The sequence below is a fragment of the Lepidothrix coronata genome, unplaced genomic scaffold (assembly GCF_001604755.1).
Source record: "Lepidothrix coronata isolate B3197 unplaced genomic scaffold, Lepidothrix_coronata-1.0 Scaffold161, whole genome shotgun sequence".
In the NCBI taxonomy this organism is placed as follows: Eukaryota; Metazoa; Chordata; class Aves; order Passeriformes; family Pipridae; genus Lepidothrix; species Lepidothrix coronata.
In genome coordinates this window covers 1,826,454-1,844,936 of record NW_016690341.1, presented here as the reverse complement: position 1 = coordinate 1,844,936, position 18,483 = coordinate 1,826,454, and the positions used below count along the sequence as shown (strand labels likewise).

Sequence of the window (18,483 nt, the reverse complement as noted above, 5' to 3'; positions counted from 1 at the left end):
AATCTGGCCTGGAAGGAAAACCTCAGACCTAAGTCATTGCTTGAGAGACAGAACAAACTTCTCCATTGGGCTGAGGAAAAGGAAGGGATTCAGACATGGTTGCAACCTGTTAATTCAAAGTCAATTAGGAGTCTGGGAACTGATGTTTCAGGTCACTGAGCTGAATGGGAGCCGTTTGTTATTGCCAGGAGGTAAAACCAGCATTTTGTTACTTCTTTGTAACATCTACTTGTTTGAAGGGCATCATTTTGACCTGGATTGGATAGTTGACCATGAGAGCAGTGTGGTTTCAGAATAGCATCTAGGGCAGTGAGGAAAAAAATTACTTGCTGCTTTCAAGATAAAGTTCATTAATTTTAGAGGGGATTATATAGCAGGATTGCTGAGATAATGGATGACAGGACTGAATGACCTGAAAGATTGCTTCTAGTCTTACACTCTAATACCTATGTTTAACTCATGCCAAGATAGGACTGATCTTTGCAGGACCATGAAACAAGAGTCTCAAAGAGGAGCAGAAGGTAACAGCTGCACATATAAATTTACTGAGGGTGGTGAGGCCCTGGCAAAGGTTTCCCAAAGAAATTGTGGCTGCCCTATCCCATGAAGTATTCAAGCACAGGTTGGACGGGGCTCTGAGCAACCTGGAAGGTGTTCCTGCCCATGTCAGGGGGATTGGAACTAGATGATCTGTACAGTCCCTTCCAACCCAACCATTCTGTGATTTGATAAGTGTTATGGGAGAAGTCACAGTAGTGGTGCTCACTTGTTCTCACTATACAATAAAAATACATCAGTTGTATCTTAGCACTTTGTCAAGTGCTTGCAGAGGGATCTGACAGTACAAGCATCAATATCTCACTGGCATCCATGGCTTTCTGGAAGCTGTCTTCACCTACCATGAGATGTGTCAGCACTGTGCCCTGGCTGGTGCCCTGTCCAATGAGTCATCCAGGATACTGGCACATGTCACCTGTTGCTGGCATCTGCTGTTGGAGGTTACTGCTCCTCTAATTATTTTGCCAGCATAAGGGCAAGTTCTTTCATGTTTGCTGGTACTTGCTTGACAACTAGGAACACAACTGAGCTCTTTAAGCAATATGGTAGATGTGCTTTTTAGGAAGAGGCATGATAGAGGGTTTAGTTGATCTTAACTGGCTTTTATCAAACACGAGAGTCTCTTACTCATTTCTTGGTTCACAACAAGTATTTTTTAGGGTGTCTTTCCATTAGTTTGTGTGACAAGCCAAAAGCCAGTGAAGGGTGGCAGGCTGGATAATGTGATTTTAACTGAGGCAGAATTTTCTCTCTTACCTAGTTCCATATGTATTGGATTGGACTTATCAGCAGTGTATGCTGACAGTCGCTCAGTGTGTGCAATGCCGGGGTTTGATGGCTGATCTGATTACCCAGTTACAGCAATAATAACTTGGACACACTTTGGTTCTTGAGCCAGCTCTGATCACGTGATAGAGCACAACCTCATTTTGCATTCCAGCTTAGACAAAGAGCTTACACACCTGAGTAAGTTAAAGTGGGATAGCAAAGTTACTGCTTATCACCCTGCTCCAGGGCAATGGCATGTATATGTGTTCTTATCACAGAGCACTTTTCTGTTTATCCCTCTTTCATGGAGGTTAAGCAATCTCAATTGCCTCACATTTCCTGAGATGTTCTCCAGGGAAGCAGAGTTTCCAGTTTGCCAAAGCCCCAAATTCCTATTTGCACATGCTCCTCACATGGCATCTACTCCAATTCCTTCCTAACTTAAGCTGATTGTCTTGGAATCAAAATTAATTACAGAGAGGAGCCCTGCTCTCCCACAGACAAGTCTTTGGATGGATGACTTCTGTGAAGAGGAAGAGAAGCATCTCATGCTTTCTTTGCAGCAGATTGTAGAGGTTAGATTGGACCTTTCTGTGTTTCCTTTCTGATAATGGCACAATTCCAGTGCTGAGAGCTGGCTCCTGCAAATGGGCACAGAAATGGGTAATACACATGTTACACTTGTTAAGCCAAAGGCCTTGGCATGTTTTGGCAGAAGGCCCCTCTCATGTTTCCATAGGAACACAAGGGAATTAAAGATTTTCAGCATATAGCTCAAAGCTCAACCTCACAGCTTCTGAGAGGAAACATCTGCTGCCACTACCCAGGTAGCGTTGCAGAACTTTAGGTTCTGAGATATGAAATACATACATTACGAAATCATGCTGGCTCCCCTTGGATAAACAGAGATCTCTTAAGAAACAAGGGCTTGTAGCCCCATTTGCATCACACCAGAGAGCTGTGATGATAGAAAGTTGTGACATGATGACATTTGCTTGAAATGTCAGGACCTTGTAGCATGAAGAGGTGACACCACAATGTTATGCTTCAAATAGCTACTGGTACATGGTGAGTTTGTCCTAGAATACAAACTGCTAGAAGTGATTACATTGTGCATCTAGCTCTAGTTAGGAAAAACAGAAAGGGAAAAAAAACCTTTTAACTAAAAAAAAGGTGCTTAAAGACATCTAAATTTAAAGCTTTCTTGTCTGACTGGATGCTGAATGACTGAGTCATAAAATGGTAGATGAAAATCAATGTCAATAAGTACAGAGGAATTCACAGGGGAAGGGGAAAGCCCAACTACCCATATGCAATGACAATCTGAAAAAGAGCTCACAGGAATTCCCACAAAAAGTTTTCTGCAAAGATCAGCTTTGTGCTCTGCACTAGTCAAGGAGGGAACTATAGGTAAAGATTAGGAAAGGCACAGGGAGAAGAACAGTTAACAGTGATCTGGCCTCAAAAGAACCACCCTTTTTCATGACCTCGTTAATGAAATTGTGGAAATTATTAGCACAGGGTGCCTGGAAGAACAAAATTAGGTGTTTAGGGAGGTTCCTAAGCCAATTTATGGTGGCATCTAAGCATAGGTCCAAGTGCAATCTCTTCAGAAAGTCCCCTAGATGTTGATGACTAGCATCTGGAGTGACAGCAGAGAAAGACCCCTCTATCATTGACCACTCATGTGAGACCATTCACACATTTCCCTGTGTGACTTTTTGGCCACAGTAAGAGACAAGATATTTTCTTCCCTCAGCCTCTGGTCTTCCCTGAAATGGTCCTTCTATTATTATCTGATAATGAAAATGTTAACAGATTCTGGAGGGTTGAGTTTTTTCATTTAATTCTGTCAAACTCTTGAACACTTAGCAAACAACTGAGATTTTGTTTACACATTCAGCAGGACACAGTGAAGGAAGCAATCTGTCCCCAAATTAATTACTTCATTTTGCATTGGTGTTATGGTGCTAAATGAATGAGATGCCCTCTCCCTCCCCATGTCCCTTCTGAAGCCTTCTTCCTATTTTGTCAGTCTTGTCACTGCAATTTCTCTTAATTGCAGGCTCCATGGTAATTTCTCTGCCACAACATTTTCCCGAGAAGAACCACTGGTGAGTACTCAGATGAAAAGAAATGCTTTGACAAGCTGAAGTTTTAATTTTTCTTTAGATTGCTTGTAGAAGAGGATCATTATTAGCAGATTATAATTAGGAAGTGGTAACACTTTAATTTGCAAGGATATATTGAAATTCATTAGCATCCAAAAGCTTTGCTGTGCACTGTGGCAAATGAATTGGAAATATCAGACTGGTTCCTAATAGCTGTGATAAATACCCTGACCAAACCACTGCCACCCCTATTTCATCCATGGATCTACCTGTCCTATGTTTGTGTAGCCTACCTTTAATAGAGAAGCCAAAGATAGGTGAAGTGTGAAATTCTTGTAGGGTTTTATCTCTCGTAATGTCTTTTCTAAGCTGATCATCTAAAGGGAGTTTTCTCTCCTTCAGTGAAGTGAGACAAGAACCTCTATCCAGAAGGTACTTCAAAGAAATGTATTGACAGGATAAGGAATAATGGTTTTGAACTAAACCAGGGTGGATTTAGATTATAGATTAGGAAGAAATTTTTCCCTGTCATGGTGGTCATGGTGGTGAGGCATTGAACAGCTTGCCCAGAGAAGCTGTGGCTGCCCCATCCCTGAAAGTGTTCAAGGACATGTTGGATAGAGTTTTGAGCAAGCTGGCCTATTAGAAGGTGTCCCTGCCCATGTCAGGGCGGTTGGAACTAGATAATCTTCGAAGGTTCCTTCCAACCCAAACCATTTAATGATTCTAAGAAATTATCCACTCTGAACTCAGGGGAGTTGAGGTGAGAACTGGAAGAAATGATCAAAACTATGGGGAAAAGGTTGCTGCTCAGAAAGTAGAGAACCATTCTGAACAATGTTTGCTGCAGTGGGGACCTCATTCTTCAGGCTATCAGATCCAGGAGGAGACCTGTATTCCCAGAATGTGGTTCATACCACCTTGAATACATGCATTGGCATAGAACAAACCACCTTCAGGGTACTAGTTTCTTTCCACTGACAAGAGAGCCAAAAAATCTGCTTAGACCAGAGGTTTGGCTGGTCCAAGAGGCTAAAAGTATATTCAAAAGTACATGTTGACAACTCATGACTGATTCTGCATGAATTGCAGTTTTTCGTCTGGCAGGAGGGTATTCCCTCAGTCTTTTCCAGCAAGCTGCAAATATCAGCTAATTAAAACATCATGAAAGGCAAGACTTTGATTCCTTAAAATTTTTGAAAAAGTGAAAAGTTGTCCTTAAAATACAGAAATCCTACTTTGCATGAAGCAATTATGTTCAGAGAAAAAAGCAGCTCTAGCCTTAAAAAGTAGAGTCTTGTGAAGAGCTTGAGAATTCTTGAAGAACTGAACTTTCTAAGTCCTTCCCTGGCCACCTGATATCTCCCACAGCTACAGAATTGTTTCCAAATTTCCTCTGACCATTTTCTTATGAGTGTTTATTTGCCTGCCAAGACAGGGAAGCAGAGGGTCACCTGAGAGCACTGGTTACTTTTACAATAAATCATTTTTATTTTGAACTATTATGAAATACGATCATATGAAGGAAGAGCATTTCTAGTTTTTCCTGCTGGGATGAACACCATGAAACTATACACAATGGTGACGTTACATTGTCAGCACGAGTTTACACTGCTCATCGTTTATTGAGTTGAATGGGGAGTGAGTCATGCCTGTCACAGCGATTGCCTCAGCAGACTTTGCAAACTCAGGTTAGAATCAGATCAGGGAACACTGTTTAGGAACTTTGCAATGGCAGTGTGGGCTTTCTGGATTATTATTTTCTTGTTGTCATTCTGTTTTGCGTAATTTCCTCTTTTACCCTCCATTTACTTCTGTTTAGTGGAATTTTGAAGCTGTGAAGAATGAATGCATGAACTACTTGAGAATCTTGCTGTTATAAGATTGAGGTGGGAGACGAGCCTCCTGAGCGCTTCGATTGCCAACAAGAAGGATTTCAGTGCTGAAAGCTTTGAACTCTGTTTGCTATAGCAAAGCAGAAACATAAGTCATCTAAACCTTGCAATATCCACCCACGGAGGGAAATGAATAATATTCTTCTTGTCTTGTACAAGAGAGAAAAGAAGTCCAACAAAAGTTGTGGGTTATTTTTTTTTGGCACTGGTTGAAGTTCAAAATGGTGCAGTAAGCTGGATTACAAATTTCTGGATTCCCTGATCTCATAACTCATCTGCTGGACTGCCTGAATCTCTCTGCCCAAGTCACTTTTTTTTTCTTTTCACTCAGCCTTCTCATTTCAGTGAGACCATTTCTATACTGCCACCTGACGACAAGTAGTTGTTCCCTTTCTATACCTGTGCTTCTGGCAATACTTTAGCCCAATATAATGGTCAACTCGTGTGATTCTGGAGTGCTTGGAAACCATGACAGGCTCTTTGAACATTACAAGCGTAGAAGTTTGGCTTTTGATGCTTTTTGGCAAAGAAAACAGGTTTCCCGAGGTATATTTTTCTGCATCCTGCCAGGAAACAGATAGCCAACATGTAACTAAAAAAAAATTTAAAAAATCACAACTAGACCTGACACAAAAGGTCACTAAATCAGTATGGGTTTCTTGGATTCAGTAACAACAATGTCATCTCCATGTCATGAGAAATAACTTCCTAAGAACTATGGAATCATTGAATGGTTTGGGTTGGAGGGCACCTTAAAGATCATCTGGTTCCCAACCCCTGCCATGGGCAGGGACACCTTTCTACTAGGCCAGGTTGCTCAAAGCCTCATCCTGGCCTTGAACAACTTCCAGGGATGGGGCATCCACAGCTCCTCTGAGCAACCTGTGCCAGTGCTTTACCACCCTCACAGTAAAGAATTACTTCTTTATATATAATATAAACATGCCCTTCAGTTTGCAGCTATTCCTCCTTGCCCTATCACTCCACGCCCTTATCAAAAATCCCTCTCTACCTCTCTTGGAGCCCCTTTAGGCACTGGAAGGGTCTCTAAGGTCTCCCCAGAGCCTTCTCTTCTTCAGACTGAACTACTCCAACTGTCTTTGCCTGTCTCCATAGTCTAGCCAAGAAAAGAAACAACAACTCAGCGGACTTCATCTTGTCTGCTCTTAATGAAATAACTTACCATAGAATCATAGAATGGTTTGGGTTTGAAGAGGCCATTAAAAGCCATCTAGTCCAAACCCCCTGCTGTGGGCACGGACATTTGTTAAATGATTCCCAGGTTTTGCTGGTAGATTGCTTTACAAAGAGGTTGGGATAAGCTTGGACACTGCTGTGGCGAGGAAGGAGGGGACTACCACCCCCTGACGCAATGGAAAAGAAAACCTGCAGCACACTGATGTCAAAGCCAAGAACCTATAAATGACTCCTCACACTCTTAACAGCTGGGCAAAAGAAGACATATAACAGGCAAAAATGCCATATCTCAAACAACATTCCTGCATGGGCATCCTTCTCATCCCTCTACATAGACACTGTTGAAAGTGTGTGCAACAACAGTACCTTCCACCTCATCTCTATACCTCCTGAGTGTTTTTTTTCCAAGGAGCTGTGGACAGCTGGGAGGAGCGACATCCTCCATCTGCAGAGCTTGTTACCTTGAGACTGCCAGACTGAAGTCTTGGCTACACACAGGAGTGCATATGTTTGGCTAAACCTGTTTTGAACAATTTATTTCACAGTCATGAAGGCTGTGTGATGCTTTTATTCAGATTTGACTGTGCTTTTATCTCATTTCAGTATGTTTGAACCAGGTGAAATTACGCTGAATTGGACCATTACCATATCAAAATTAGTATCCACCCCTATAGGATTTAAGCTGGATGCCATGACATATAACATAAATGTCTGAACCTCAGTTTACATATCTCTGAGCTGTATGTTGGTTTTGCTGCCATTTTATATATATATCTATGTCAGTGGTTATAAAACTTTTTTTTTAATGCCAAGAAAGCCTCAGTTAGCTTCACTAACTGGACGTTAGTGAATCCAGTCCAGGTTGGGATGGACCAAGCGCTGCTGGTAAGGAGGAGTAGTGGCTAAATGGCTATAAAAGAGATGGATGGATTTATTCTATTGCCCTATGGGCATGTGCCCATCACTACACCCCTCTGGTTTGGCACTCCTCCCAGCCACATCAATATGAAGAACCAGGACAGGACTGGCTGAGGGTGAGACATAATTATTTCCAGAAGCAAGCCCTTAGGATGTGTTTGTGGGGAAGGCTTGCAAAATCTGAGAGTATTTTCTGGACTGGAAAGGAGAGCAGTCTCCAGTGTGACTAAACAACCTACTTTCAAGAAGATCCCTTTAAAAAGCCTGGGAAGAAGAAGCAGTCTCACCCCTGGGATTTGTAAGGGTGGCATCAGTGCCTTTGCCTCCATCTCCGCAGCGGGTATCATCGAATGGGAGGCACTGATCCCCAGTTCCAGCCAAAACCTCTGAATTCTTCACAATGTCTTTCACTGATGTGGTTGACTTGATTTTATAGATACGTCGGCTGTTGGTGTCGGAGAGGTAGATGGAGCCGGTGATTGGATCTGTGGTCAAGTAATACTTATGAGCTGGGCTGTGGCTGAAAAACAAGGGTATGACAGTATTAATTTTTTGGATTATTTGTTTCCTTGAGACAACAGGCAATGCAAGCACTTTAGAGAGTAAAAACACACAGGGCAGAGAAACACTGGGAAAGTGAAGGAGTGCTGTATCGGATAATGTTAGAACAGGGTGTGTTAAAGCACAGGATCCTGATTGCTGTGTCAGGAGTGCTCTCTAGCATGGAGGGAAGCAACCAAAGGAAAGGGCTCTCTGACCTGAGCCAAAATCATGCCAGGAACTACCAAAGGTTGAGTCCCAGTGACTGTGTTTGCTTAATTTGCTTGTTATAGCTATAGTCCTGAAACCGGTGTTAGTGCAGTGCCAGAAAGTGAAGGGAAATGAACACTAGGGAAATAGAACAAATAATAATTAAAAAAAAAAATCTGCCCTCCCAACAAAGATCCTAATGCAAACCCTAAAAGCACTCTCCCTGTATAAAGCATCTGAAGATACATCCTGCAAGATCACTTCATCAAGGCTCATTTGGTGCTCTTGCTGACTCCAGAAAAGATTCTGAAGTGCTGTACTGCCCTGGCAAAGATTAAGGGAATCCTACCGCTGAATTCAGTTGGCCCTCAATGATGAGAGAAACAAAATAATTCCCTGAGTGGCACATTTTTCCCCAAGTAATGCATGAACTGGGATTAGGCTGAGGAACCCTAATATTGGTCCCCTGTTAAACCCCATTCGCTCACTGCTTCCTTGGACATAAAAAAAGGGTGGCTGAGGAAACAGCGTGAGCAGACAGAATGATAATGTTTTTAGCTCCACAACTGCAACACTAAATGAGCTCAAGACTGAAGAAATTAATAGACTAGAATCCACCTCATGGAAAGCATCCAATGGGACTGGCCATTAAAAAACAACCAGATGAGTTTAGACATAACTTAAAAAACTGTTTTGCAAGAATTTTACCTATAGTTTAATATAGATACTTAAGCTATTAACTTCCTTTATTAAGTGTTTACTACTAGTGTGTACTGAACTGTATCTCTTCTAAGCCTGAAACCAACGGATTAGACTTGTAACCCCTGCTGCATAGGTCTCCTTCCTTTTAAGGAAAGGCTAAGTAATAATTAGAACAAGTATGAAAGTGTCTACTTGTCATGGTTTGAGAGCCTCAAAACTTCAAGGGTCACCACCCCCTGGGGTTTTACCATTTTATAACTTCAGGGGGGAAAACTGTTTCCCCCCACCACACTACTATTCTCCAGAACACTTTCAAGCTGTCCAAACTCATCAAGTCCCAAGAATTCATAAAAAAAATCTAGACCATAGTTCACTATTTTGCACTTAGTGGAACTGTTCCAGGAGAAGATGGTTAGAGACTTGAGTGTCAATCATAGTTGACTCTATTCCTTATAATAAGAGAATTCTTTTGTCTTTCAACCTTTATGTTAGGAAAATAAACCATTCTTCAGACATGTAAAAACTAGTGAATTATGCTCGGCTTAAAAAAGCAGTAAGTTAGATCTTCATTCAAATTACTTAATACTTTATGGGGGAGAGGGCAAAGCACCTTTCTGATTTATTCTTGAATAACCCTTGTGGTTTATCTTACCAAAGTCTGAACAGATTTCATCTCCGCAAATGACACTGATTCTTGCTAAATAAAATGCTCTGACCTTCGAGACAGCTCCAGCCTGACAGTTCAGTCACCATCTCTATTCCTTCCCAATGACAGCAGGCTGGGAGGGTATTATTTCATTTACCTGCATGTCACTCACACTAAGGAACTGGCTTCAACCCCGGTGGAAGAAGTTCCCTGTGGGAATCCATCATCCATTTTGATCAGGGCCTTAAATTTTCTGCTGACTGTCCTAACAAAGCCCAGCTGAAAGTCAGCTTTTGAGCTGTTCATAATCTGTATTTTGCATGACAGGTGGACAAGAGGAGGACAGTTTTGATGGCACACTGTAATCCTCTAGCATCTTTGCCTGTCAAGCACAGAAACCTTTCCCTGAGTCTTACACTAGGCTATCAGCAGATGGGCAAAGGCAAATTTTGACTTCCTCAAAGAAGAAGAAAAATGTGGGCAGAAATGGAAGTTCCTGCTCCCCTCTCCCACCACTATCATTGTGATTTATTTTGGATTTCACAGCCTCACTCTGGTGCATTTTATTATTGATTACAACCTTCTGTAAAAAAGAAAGATCTTAAAACTCTTTCCTATTCCCAGCTCCTGTGCAGAATAGACACTAAAACAAACTGTTGACAATAGTCAAGCTGGAATTTACTCCACTAGCCTCTGCCAACAGTTTTCAATGCTATATGGGGAAGGTGTCTGCCCTTGCACGAATTGCACAGTGTTACACACTGAATCTTTTCTTTATCACTTTCAGATCTTTCAGGATGAGAGATGTTAAATAAACATGTTAGTCATGTAAAAACTCCCAGACTGCTTCCCTTCATCTGTGATAATGCACGAGCACTGCAGCCAGGAACACTGGGCCTTTGTTTTTTATTTAAAGCCACAATCAATAGGCAAATCTAAGTGGTAAATTGGACTGAACTGAACAACAACTGAAATAAATCTGCCTGGGGTGAAGCAGAGAAGACTTTCATCCTCTCTCATTGCTCAGCTAGACAACGGCCCAAAACAGAAGACAGGACTTTTTACTATTCAGTAAATATAATCAGTTACAGTATTTGTAGTCTTAGAATATTTATCCCTCATATTGACACTACTACTAGAAAAGGACTGTGGGGGAAGAGCTGATATCCCATTCAGAGTGTTCCTTTAGCTATTACACTTTTGTTAGAAGAAAGCCCTAGCATTGCATTGATATTTTAAGCCCCGGAAGCAACAACCTGAAGTTTCAGGGATGGGGTGGGCTGGTCCCCAGCCAAGAACAGACACTTCAGTGGGTATTTGTGGGCACGATGGTGTAGTCACTGGGAATGAGGACAGTTTCATAGGCAGAAGTTCTGCAGGCCAAAGTGAAATGGAGGTGATATTGCTTTCCTGAATGCTTGTGATACAGTGATGTGCTGGCAAATTATAGGGAAAGCTTCCAAGTCCACAGTGATCCCTGTTGTTCAGGGTTGCATATAGGCTCTCCCACACATCTGTCTTGCCCCCTTACATTTTCATTCTCATTGTCGGGACAGGATCGTACCAGTACCATTTGGGGAACTCTGCAGGTACACCAAGGAACTCAAACTCCATTTTAAAGTGCTTGTGCTTTACATGATTCCTTATACAGACACATGGGGAAGGAAAGGGACAAAAAGTTGGGTGAACATGCAGAGATGTGACACTTATGGATTGCTTCAGCTGTACTATGATAGATGCACAGGCTTTGAGCAAAGGCTGATATTATCTCTTTGGGCCCAGAGCCCATGTTTTGGAGGAGTCTGAGGAAGGAACCTCCTGCTCCAGAGTGGGAAGCCAGTGAGAAAAGGGACAGGGTTCCTGGTTTCAGCCAGTTCCTTACAGTACGTCAGCACAGCAAACCGCACCTTTTCATTGGCTTCTCTAAAATGCCAGGGTATTCATAGCACCAAGCTTCAGATGGTTACAAGGTCGATGCCTAGTATCAGATGGTATCAGAGCTGGCTGCCTTAACTCTCTTTACAGGCAGTGGAGAGAAATATAGTCTTTTTGGGTAAGACTTGCCTAACTATTTTCAACATTTATTTTACAAGATGAACTGCATCTTAGTTTCTCAAATACAAAAGCATCTACCACCTTCTCCAAGGACAACTTTTATTATTGGTAACAGTACAGCTCTGGCTCCCACTGTGGTCAACAGACAAGAGCAGTCACACACCAGAGTTATTTACCCATAAACCACTGATCTGAATAAACCCCTGGGGCTTCTTTAAATCTGATGTCCCTCTTCAAAGACATGAAACCAACTCTAACATTTTCTGTGCCAGCTACCCACTTCCCCTGTGAGCGTTGCTGGCCACATGCATTTGCTGGTGACTAAAGAACTACCAAATTCCTGCAGCCAACCGGCTTTTGTTCAGTGGGGCTGTTTCCATGGCTCCATGCTAAGCACCCTGCAGCTCAAAACCAGAGGATTTTATTGTAGCTTGTGTGAGGTACTGGTCTTTTTTCCCTGGATGACATTCAGTAGATTAATAAGGAGGCCACACAGCGCAGTGAGCTGAATTTACTCTTGGTCTTTTAGTGTTTGCAGTTTGTGTGTGATGCCCAAAGCTCTTCTAGTGTCACACACTGGATAATAAAACTTTATAACAGTGCCATAAGCCAAGCCAGCGACCGCAAAACACTTTTGATCTGATCCTAGGGCAGTTTTCTGGGATCTCTCTCTTTGCCACTAATTGTAGATTTGTCTCTCTAAGGTATGAATGGAAACAAGAAAGGAAGAATAAATTAAAGTGTGGCCACTTTTTGCATATTTTCAAGACAGAAATGCCTCACTGCCCTCCACGTTCCTGCAGAGCAGGTATCATTATTTGGTGATGCTTTTTGACTTTCCCTTTCCCTTGCACTGAGGAAGCTTTTGCATATGAATTTCAGCTTTTCCAAAACACTAAGACTCAGTCCTGTGGATCTCACCCTTTGCACTGTAGACCTTCATCGGTGTTAAGTTTAGGAGCTTCCAGTTCAGAGCACTTGAGCTTTAGCTGAGACTAAACCCACTCATTTCCCTGTGGCTCAGGAATGAAGACGCTTCCTAACAAGAAATATTATGGCAAATGACACAGAATAGACACTAACTCAGACAGGTGACTCCCTTAATGTAGTAACAGATGGGAGTATTTGATCCGGATCTCCTCACCTCCTCCCTCCCTGATTCCCCTTTGGCCTGCATTGGAGCAGGCATGTCTTGGATTTCTTTCACCTAATCTCTCAGCATTTAGGAACTGCCTAAATGCTGAAGCCCTACCAAATTTGTAAGGCTCTGATGGCATCTACAACATTTGTGACCATCCATATTTCTTCCCTGAGTTACTGCTTTCGTATATAAAACCTCTTCTCAAAACAGGTATTCAGATGCTGCCCTTCACAGACAAAGCAGGTGCACTTTAGTGGCTGTGTACTTCTTGGGCATTAAGGATATAACCTGGCTGTTCCAAAGAGAAATGAGTTTTTCTATTGCCTTCAAATGATGTGAAAGAGGAGCTGGGGGCTGGAACTCAGCCTGATGAAGACAGTCAGTGAAAAGGTCTTGAGTACCAACCTCCCAGCCCTGCTAATAGACGCTTTGGGCCAGTCCATTATGCCGTGAAGCTCAGCCCTTCATTATTGTTCTGGCAATAAGACAAAAACCCAGCTTCTACTCCATTTCATTTCCAGGCATGCAGATAAAAGGAACATTTCTGGTTTTGCATAGCCTCTATGAAGTCAAAGAAGCAGTACATGAAAAGCATGTAGCAAGAAAAATCCCCAATCCCAAATACAAAAGAAAACTAAACACACACACGCAAAAAAATCCCAGCTCCACAGTCTAAGCTTCTAATTTAGAAAAGCAACCAGGGAGAAGGATGGGAAACCTGTCAGAGTCAGAGAAGTCGTTGTAAACACAGGCAGTGACAGGAATTTGACATCTTCCGGAATGAAACTGATTGGATCAAACCCACTGAAACTCCAGTGAACCCAAGTGACAAATATTCTTAGTGACAAAGCTCCAATTTAGGAGTCTTTCTTTCATCTTGTTTTCTTGTCATTACTCTTTTTTATTGCATTTCCTGGCTAAGGTTCTGAGTTGCACTACCTCCTATCTGAGCCTGACAGACTTTCACGTGCCAAAGCTCTCTATGAAGAACTCAGACTGAAAAAGTTACAAAAACTTACTTCCCCCAGGGGGTGGTGCTGGGGGACATATGGATCTTCATTATGCCCATGAAACGCCCCAAACTCAAAAGGAAGAGTTTTCACTGTATGAGAATTATTTTTGCATCCTAGCTATTCCAGTGACCTGTATCCTGATGCTGTTCCCATTGTACTTTCTTGGTTAATTCCCACCCATTTTTCCTTCCCCCCCTCCTCCTCTCGTTACCCTGCTTCTCCTGCCTGTACTTCCCCTGTCTCCAGCTATAACAGCTCATGCAGAAGCCTGCACAGCTCAGCATTGTGATTAATGGCTCCCAGTTCTGATGACTGATTGCCTATGCCAGTTTTAATCATGCCAGCTTCATTTGCTATTGAATCATCTGGAAATGGCACTTGTGGCTCACTGTGTAACAACATGCAACAAGACAGGGAGCAGCATAAGAATTCTCCACTGGTTGGCTTACCTATGTCTGAAATCTTTATTTCTGACAGAAGACAGGAAAGCAGGGAATAGAAGAAAGAATGAGGTGTTAGCAGCTTGGTTCGATGCATTATTAGCAGATTGAAAACTTGACAGTAACTGTATCATACAATGCAATAATAAATAAAGACTTAGCTGGAATGACACTGATGTATTTTATATTGGATATTACTTGGCAGTGAGCTCACTTATGTACTGCTGCATATCACAAAGGAAGTGTGATCTCACCTGCTTGGAGTTATTCACTTACGTAAGAGATAGGACCAGGCAGATTTTATCATTGAGTGCAGCACTGAACTAAACAGATGTAGATGCAGATATCTTTACAGTTTTTTTCACTCTCAGTGAAAGAAACACCTTGTGATTTACAAAGGTAACTTAAGAGTTGCACAGTTATGGGTGGCAGTTCATTGCCATAACCTCGTGAACTCCTGCCCAGAGGACTGAAATTATGCTGAGCTGGACATTTTTCATACATCTAAGTTACATACCCAGCTGCAGCTATCTACAACCCACAGTGCATTTGCTTTCCAGAACACTACACTCAAAAACCACCCTCCCAAACAAACCCCAGAGCCAAATAGTGAGGATGTTAATCTCAAAGGAGATGCTGATCTGAGAAGACACAAGCAAACTCCATTTAGTCCAAATGCAATGGCTTTCCTCCACAGCTTTTAGCCAGCCGACATCTGAACCCACTTACTTTATAGCACACCAGAGTGAAGAAATGTTTATTAGATCCAGTAACCTAAGTGTTTGCACAGATGAAGCAGCAATCGTTCCAGCAGATTTAACTCTGGAGTAAATTTAACTCTGTGGCTCTACACAACAGCCAGCAAGGCCACTCTGTCAAGGCTTCCAATTTTCTCTTTTCCAATGAGAAAATACTCTGCAAAACCTCTGATGGGTCTGGTATTTCCACTGACAGTGAAACAGGGATTGGGGTTTAAAATTGTACTTTTGGGACTGAACTATTAATCCCACTCAGTTGCAATGGGATCTGGGTTTACCTAGACTCTTCTGGAAATCTCACCTTTGGTCATTAAAATAATTTTCTGGCACTGGAATAATATTACATTCTTTAACGAGGACCAGGTCTGAAGGTTTATTCCAGCTTCCCACCTTACAAACATGAGAGATATTATGTTCTCATGTATCAGGAAACAGAATAGCTAGAATAAGGTTCCTGCTTGTTTACGCAAAAGGTACCCCAGTCCTCTGAGGTGTGTGTACCAAGGTAGTTTTCTGTAAGCTCCAGCCGTGTGGTGGCTGGCTGGGCTTTTTTTTTTTTTCCATACAACATGATCTACAATGATGGTTCTGTGTGCCAAATAAAGACCTTCAGCAAGGTTTAATAATTATGGCATATTTGTAAAGGAGGAATTAATGGGGTCTTGCGTGAATTTTGCTGCAGTCCTTGCAGAAATGAAGTCTTATGTTTGTCCTCAGAAGGGATATTAAATCTGAGTAGAGGAGGGAGGGTCTTACTTTGCAGAAGATTCGCATTTTCAGACCAGATCTTGAGAGGTAAATGGGAATGTTGAACCTTCCTACCATGCTAACTTCATACTGACTTCTCAGGACCTGAGTTCAGGCCTGTCACAGAGAAGATTCATTCAGAAAGACTCCTTTAGCTCTACCTGACTTTCCTGTAGTGAAGTCATTATTAGCAGATTGAAAACTTGACAGTAACTGTATCTTGTCTGGCCACACAGAGCCCAGAAGCAGGCCCCATTGAGTTGAAGTGGATAATTGTATTTATTGTGGAAATTCTGGATAGGAAAAATATCCCCAGTGAGGTCAATTTGAAATGTGGTTCAGTCACAATTTATTTCATTTTCTCAGAATGTGTAACAAATCCATACTTTTCCCTCTGCTTCCTTGTTTTTAATGAATGTTCCTCCCCATTCCTCTCTATTTCTTCTAACATATTTTTTTTGCTTTGTTATTTGGGGTTAAAAGGAAGCTCTTCACTTTCAGATGCTCCATCTATATGTTCAGCCTGACACTGCTGTTCAGTTGGGAACTGAAGGGGGCTGATACATTTGTCACCTCAAAACCAAATAGAAAATCCCAGTCTGTGACTGCCTAGAGTGATCATCTTGTCTCAATTATGAATGATTATCAGTCTTGACTAAACTCTACATATGATCATCAGTGCTGTGTCCTAAGTTTAGATTATCTCAGAGGCTGCTTGTTAACTTCCAGAATTCCCACTGGTTTCTGACTACAGGAAAAGGCAGAGATCAGCACAGCTTGATTTAGCAGCACAGAAATGTGTCGATACTTTTGGCATGTGATTCAGTTCTGTAAGAACTTGCTAGGTCTGTGTTTCTCTGGTGTAAATCAAAGTCAGCAGAGTTGCAGAAGAGGCAAATCTGGACAGCTTTTTCTCTGTTTTGCTGTGTTGTTTGCTTTTTTTTTCCAAGAGTTTTGCTCATTTTTCTTTTGGGTGCATAGCATTTTCGCAGAAGTTAAGAGCATAATTCTAACAGCCACATTCAGCACAGTGTACCTCAGCTCCAGTATGTTGGTGACATTGCCAGAGGGAAAGATCCTTCGGATGTAGTTGAAATCTCCAACATAAAGGCTTCCATCAGACCCACATGTTAGGGCAATGGGAGCCAGGAGTTTGTTCCCATCTGCCAGACCATTGCAGCTTGGACAAGAAATGCTACGTCTGCGGCCGTTGCCCATAATGCTTCCAATTACAGGCGGCTGCTGGGAAATGAACTGGTTTTCCCCATTTCCTTTGTGCAAGATGCCTAGAGAGAGAAAACAGTAATAAGGAGATTAAAGAGAGACAGGGAAACTGAGACCAAAAGCAGCACAAACTGACAATGCTGGATGCCAACTGGAGAATTTGTCAAGTAGCAAGGATTTTATCATCTTTCATACTATTGTTTTGTGATAGTTTGAAATGAGGAGCCCCTTATCTGAATTAAGTATTTTTTTTAGACCCATTAAATTTCCTGCAGAAGAAAAATGTGTAGGGAGAACACGATCGTCTTTACCTTTGAATGAAATACACTTTTCAGCATCTCATGAACTTTTACCTGCCCTTTTTGTGCCTCCTTGCCCTGTAATTTGCTGTCTACCAGGCAAAAAAAAGAAATTACATAGCTCATGGAGAGATAAGGGACAGGAAGACCATGGGACATTCTCTAGAGACATGTTTCATCTGCAAAGTTTTAGAAGAGCTCTGCTTATGTTCCCTCTAAGTGCAGTGCTCTCAGCAGTGATGTGGGCTGAATTAGATGTTTGCTCCCATACCACTGCTATTATCCAGAGGGACACAATGGTTCCACCTTTGAATATGTTCTGATCAGCTTTTAGGCCTCCCTGCTGCAGTCCTCAGCAGTCTTCAAGGACTCTGGAACCTTCCATTCTCCCTTATGACCCATGAAGCCTCTCATTTTGCAAGTACACTAGCACACTGGAGGATGCGTCTGGGTGGATTAATGCTCAGTGACAGGTCCAATCTGAATAGGCTCCCCTTTGTTATTTTAGGAATATTTTCTTTGTTAATACCCTTGTTTTGCAACATCACAAAGTTAGACAGGCCAACATTCAACTACTTCATGATGGCCACCTTCTTTTACATTTTTTATACCAAATCACTTCTAAATGTAGGTTACTAGAAATAATTTGTTAGTAAAACACATGAGAGAGCACATGTGTTGGTCAGGTTTCTTTTAATTCCTTTTCTTGTATTCTTAGTGAAAAAAAGAAACCAGGTCTTGTAATGCTGCATTATTCCTGTTATGTGTCACCGACAACCTACCACTTTGTATGTTGAGGGCATGGTGTTTGTCCAGGGACCATCCTCCAAGTTTGGAAGCATCAATTTCATAACCCTGGAGCACAGCTGTCCTCTTCTCCCACAGAATCAAGTCTGGACAGGATTCATACTCATAACCTACTGAAACTGTGAACAAGAGAGAAAGCAAAGCCCCCCCCCAGATGAGCAACCCAGAAATGCAGTGCCAGGACACACAGTCTCAACTGAGCAGGGGTAGGGGCATTTCTACAGGTGACTGCTAATTTAATTGAAAACATGTCATTATGATAATGCACAGTCCTATTATTTTTTATCTTTAAAAAGTCCATTCTGCATTTAAAAAGGTCAATGTAGTTGTAGATGTTGGGCAAATGTGCTAAAAATTTAAAAGGCACTGTTTTAAAGACATATTTTAAAACAATGGATATTAGGATTGGGACTTGATGATCCCTGGGGGTCCCTTCCAACTCAGGATATTCTTT

At 41.9% G+C, this 18,483-nt stretch overlaps 1 protein-coding gene across 1 annotated transcript in view; it reads right to left on the bottom strand.

The window, feature by feature from the left end:
• Positions 1 to 18,483, bottom strand: part of TENM4 (teneurin transmembrane protein 4) — a 603,620-nt gene that overhangs the window by 50,162 nt on the left and 534,975 nt on the right. Inside the window, exons 22-25 of the mRNA XM_017829261.1 lie at positions 18,005 to 18,148; positions 16,736 to 16,985; positions 14,204 to 14,224; positions 7,735 to 7,967 (exon numbers count right to left, since the gene is read on the bottom strand). Of these exons, the coding sequence (XP_017684750.1) occupies positions 7,735 to 7,967; positions 14,204 to 14,224; positions 16,736 to 16,985; positions 18,005 to 18,148 (648 nt within the window). The remainder of the gene's footprint in view (positions 1 to 7,734; positions 7,968 to 14,203; positions 14,225 to 16,735; positions 16,986 to 18,004; positions 18,149 to 18,483) is intronic.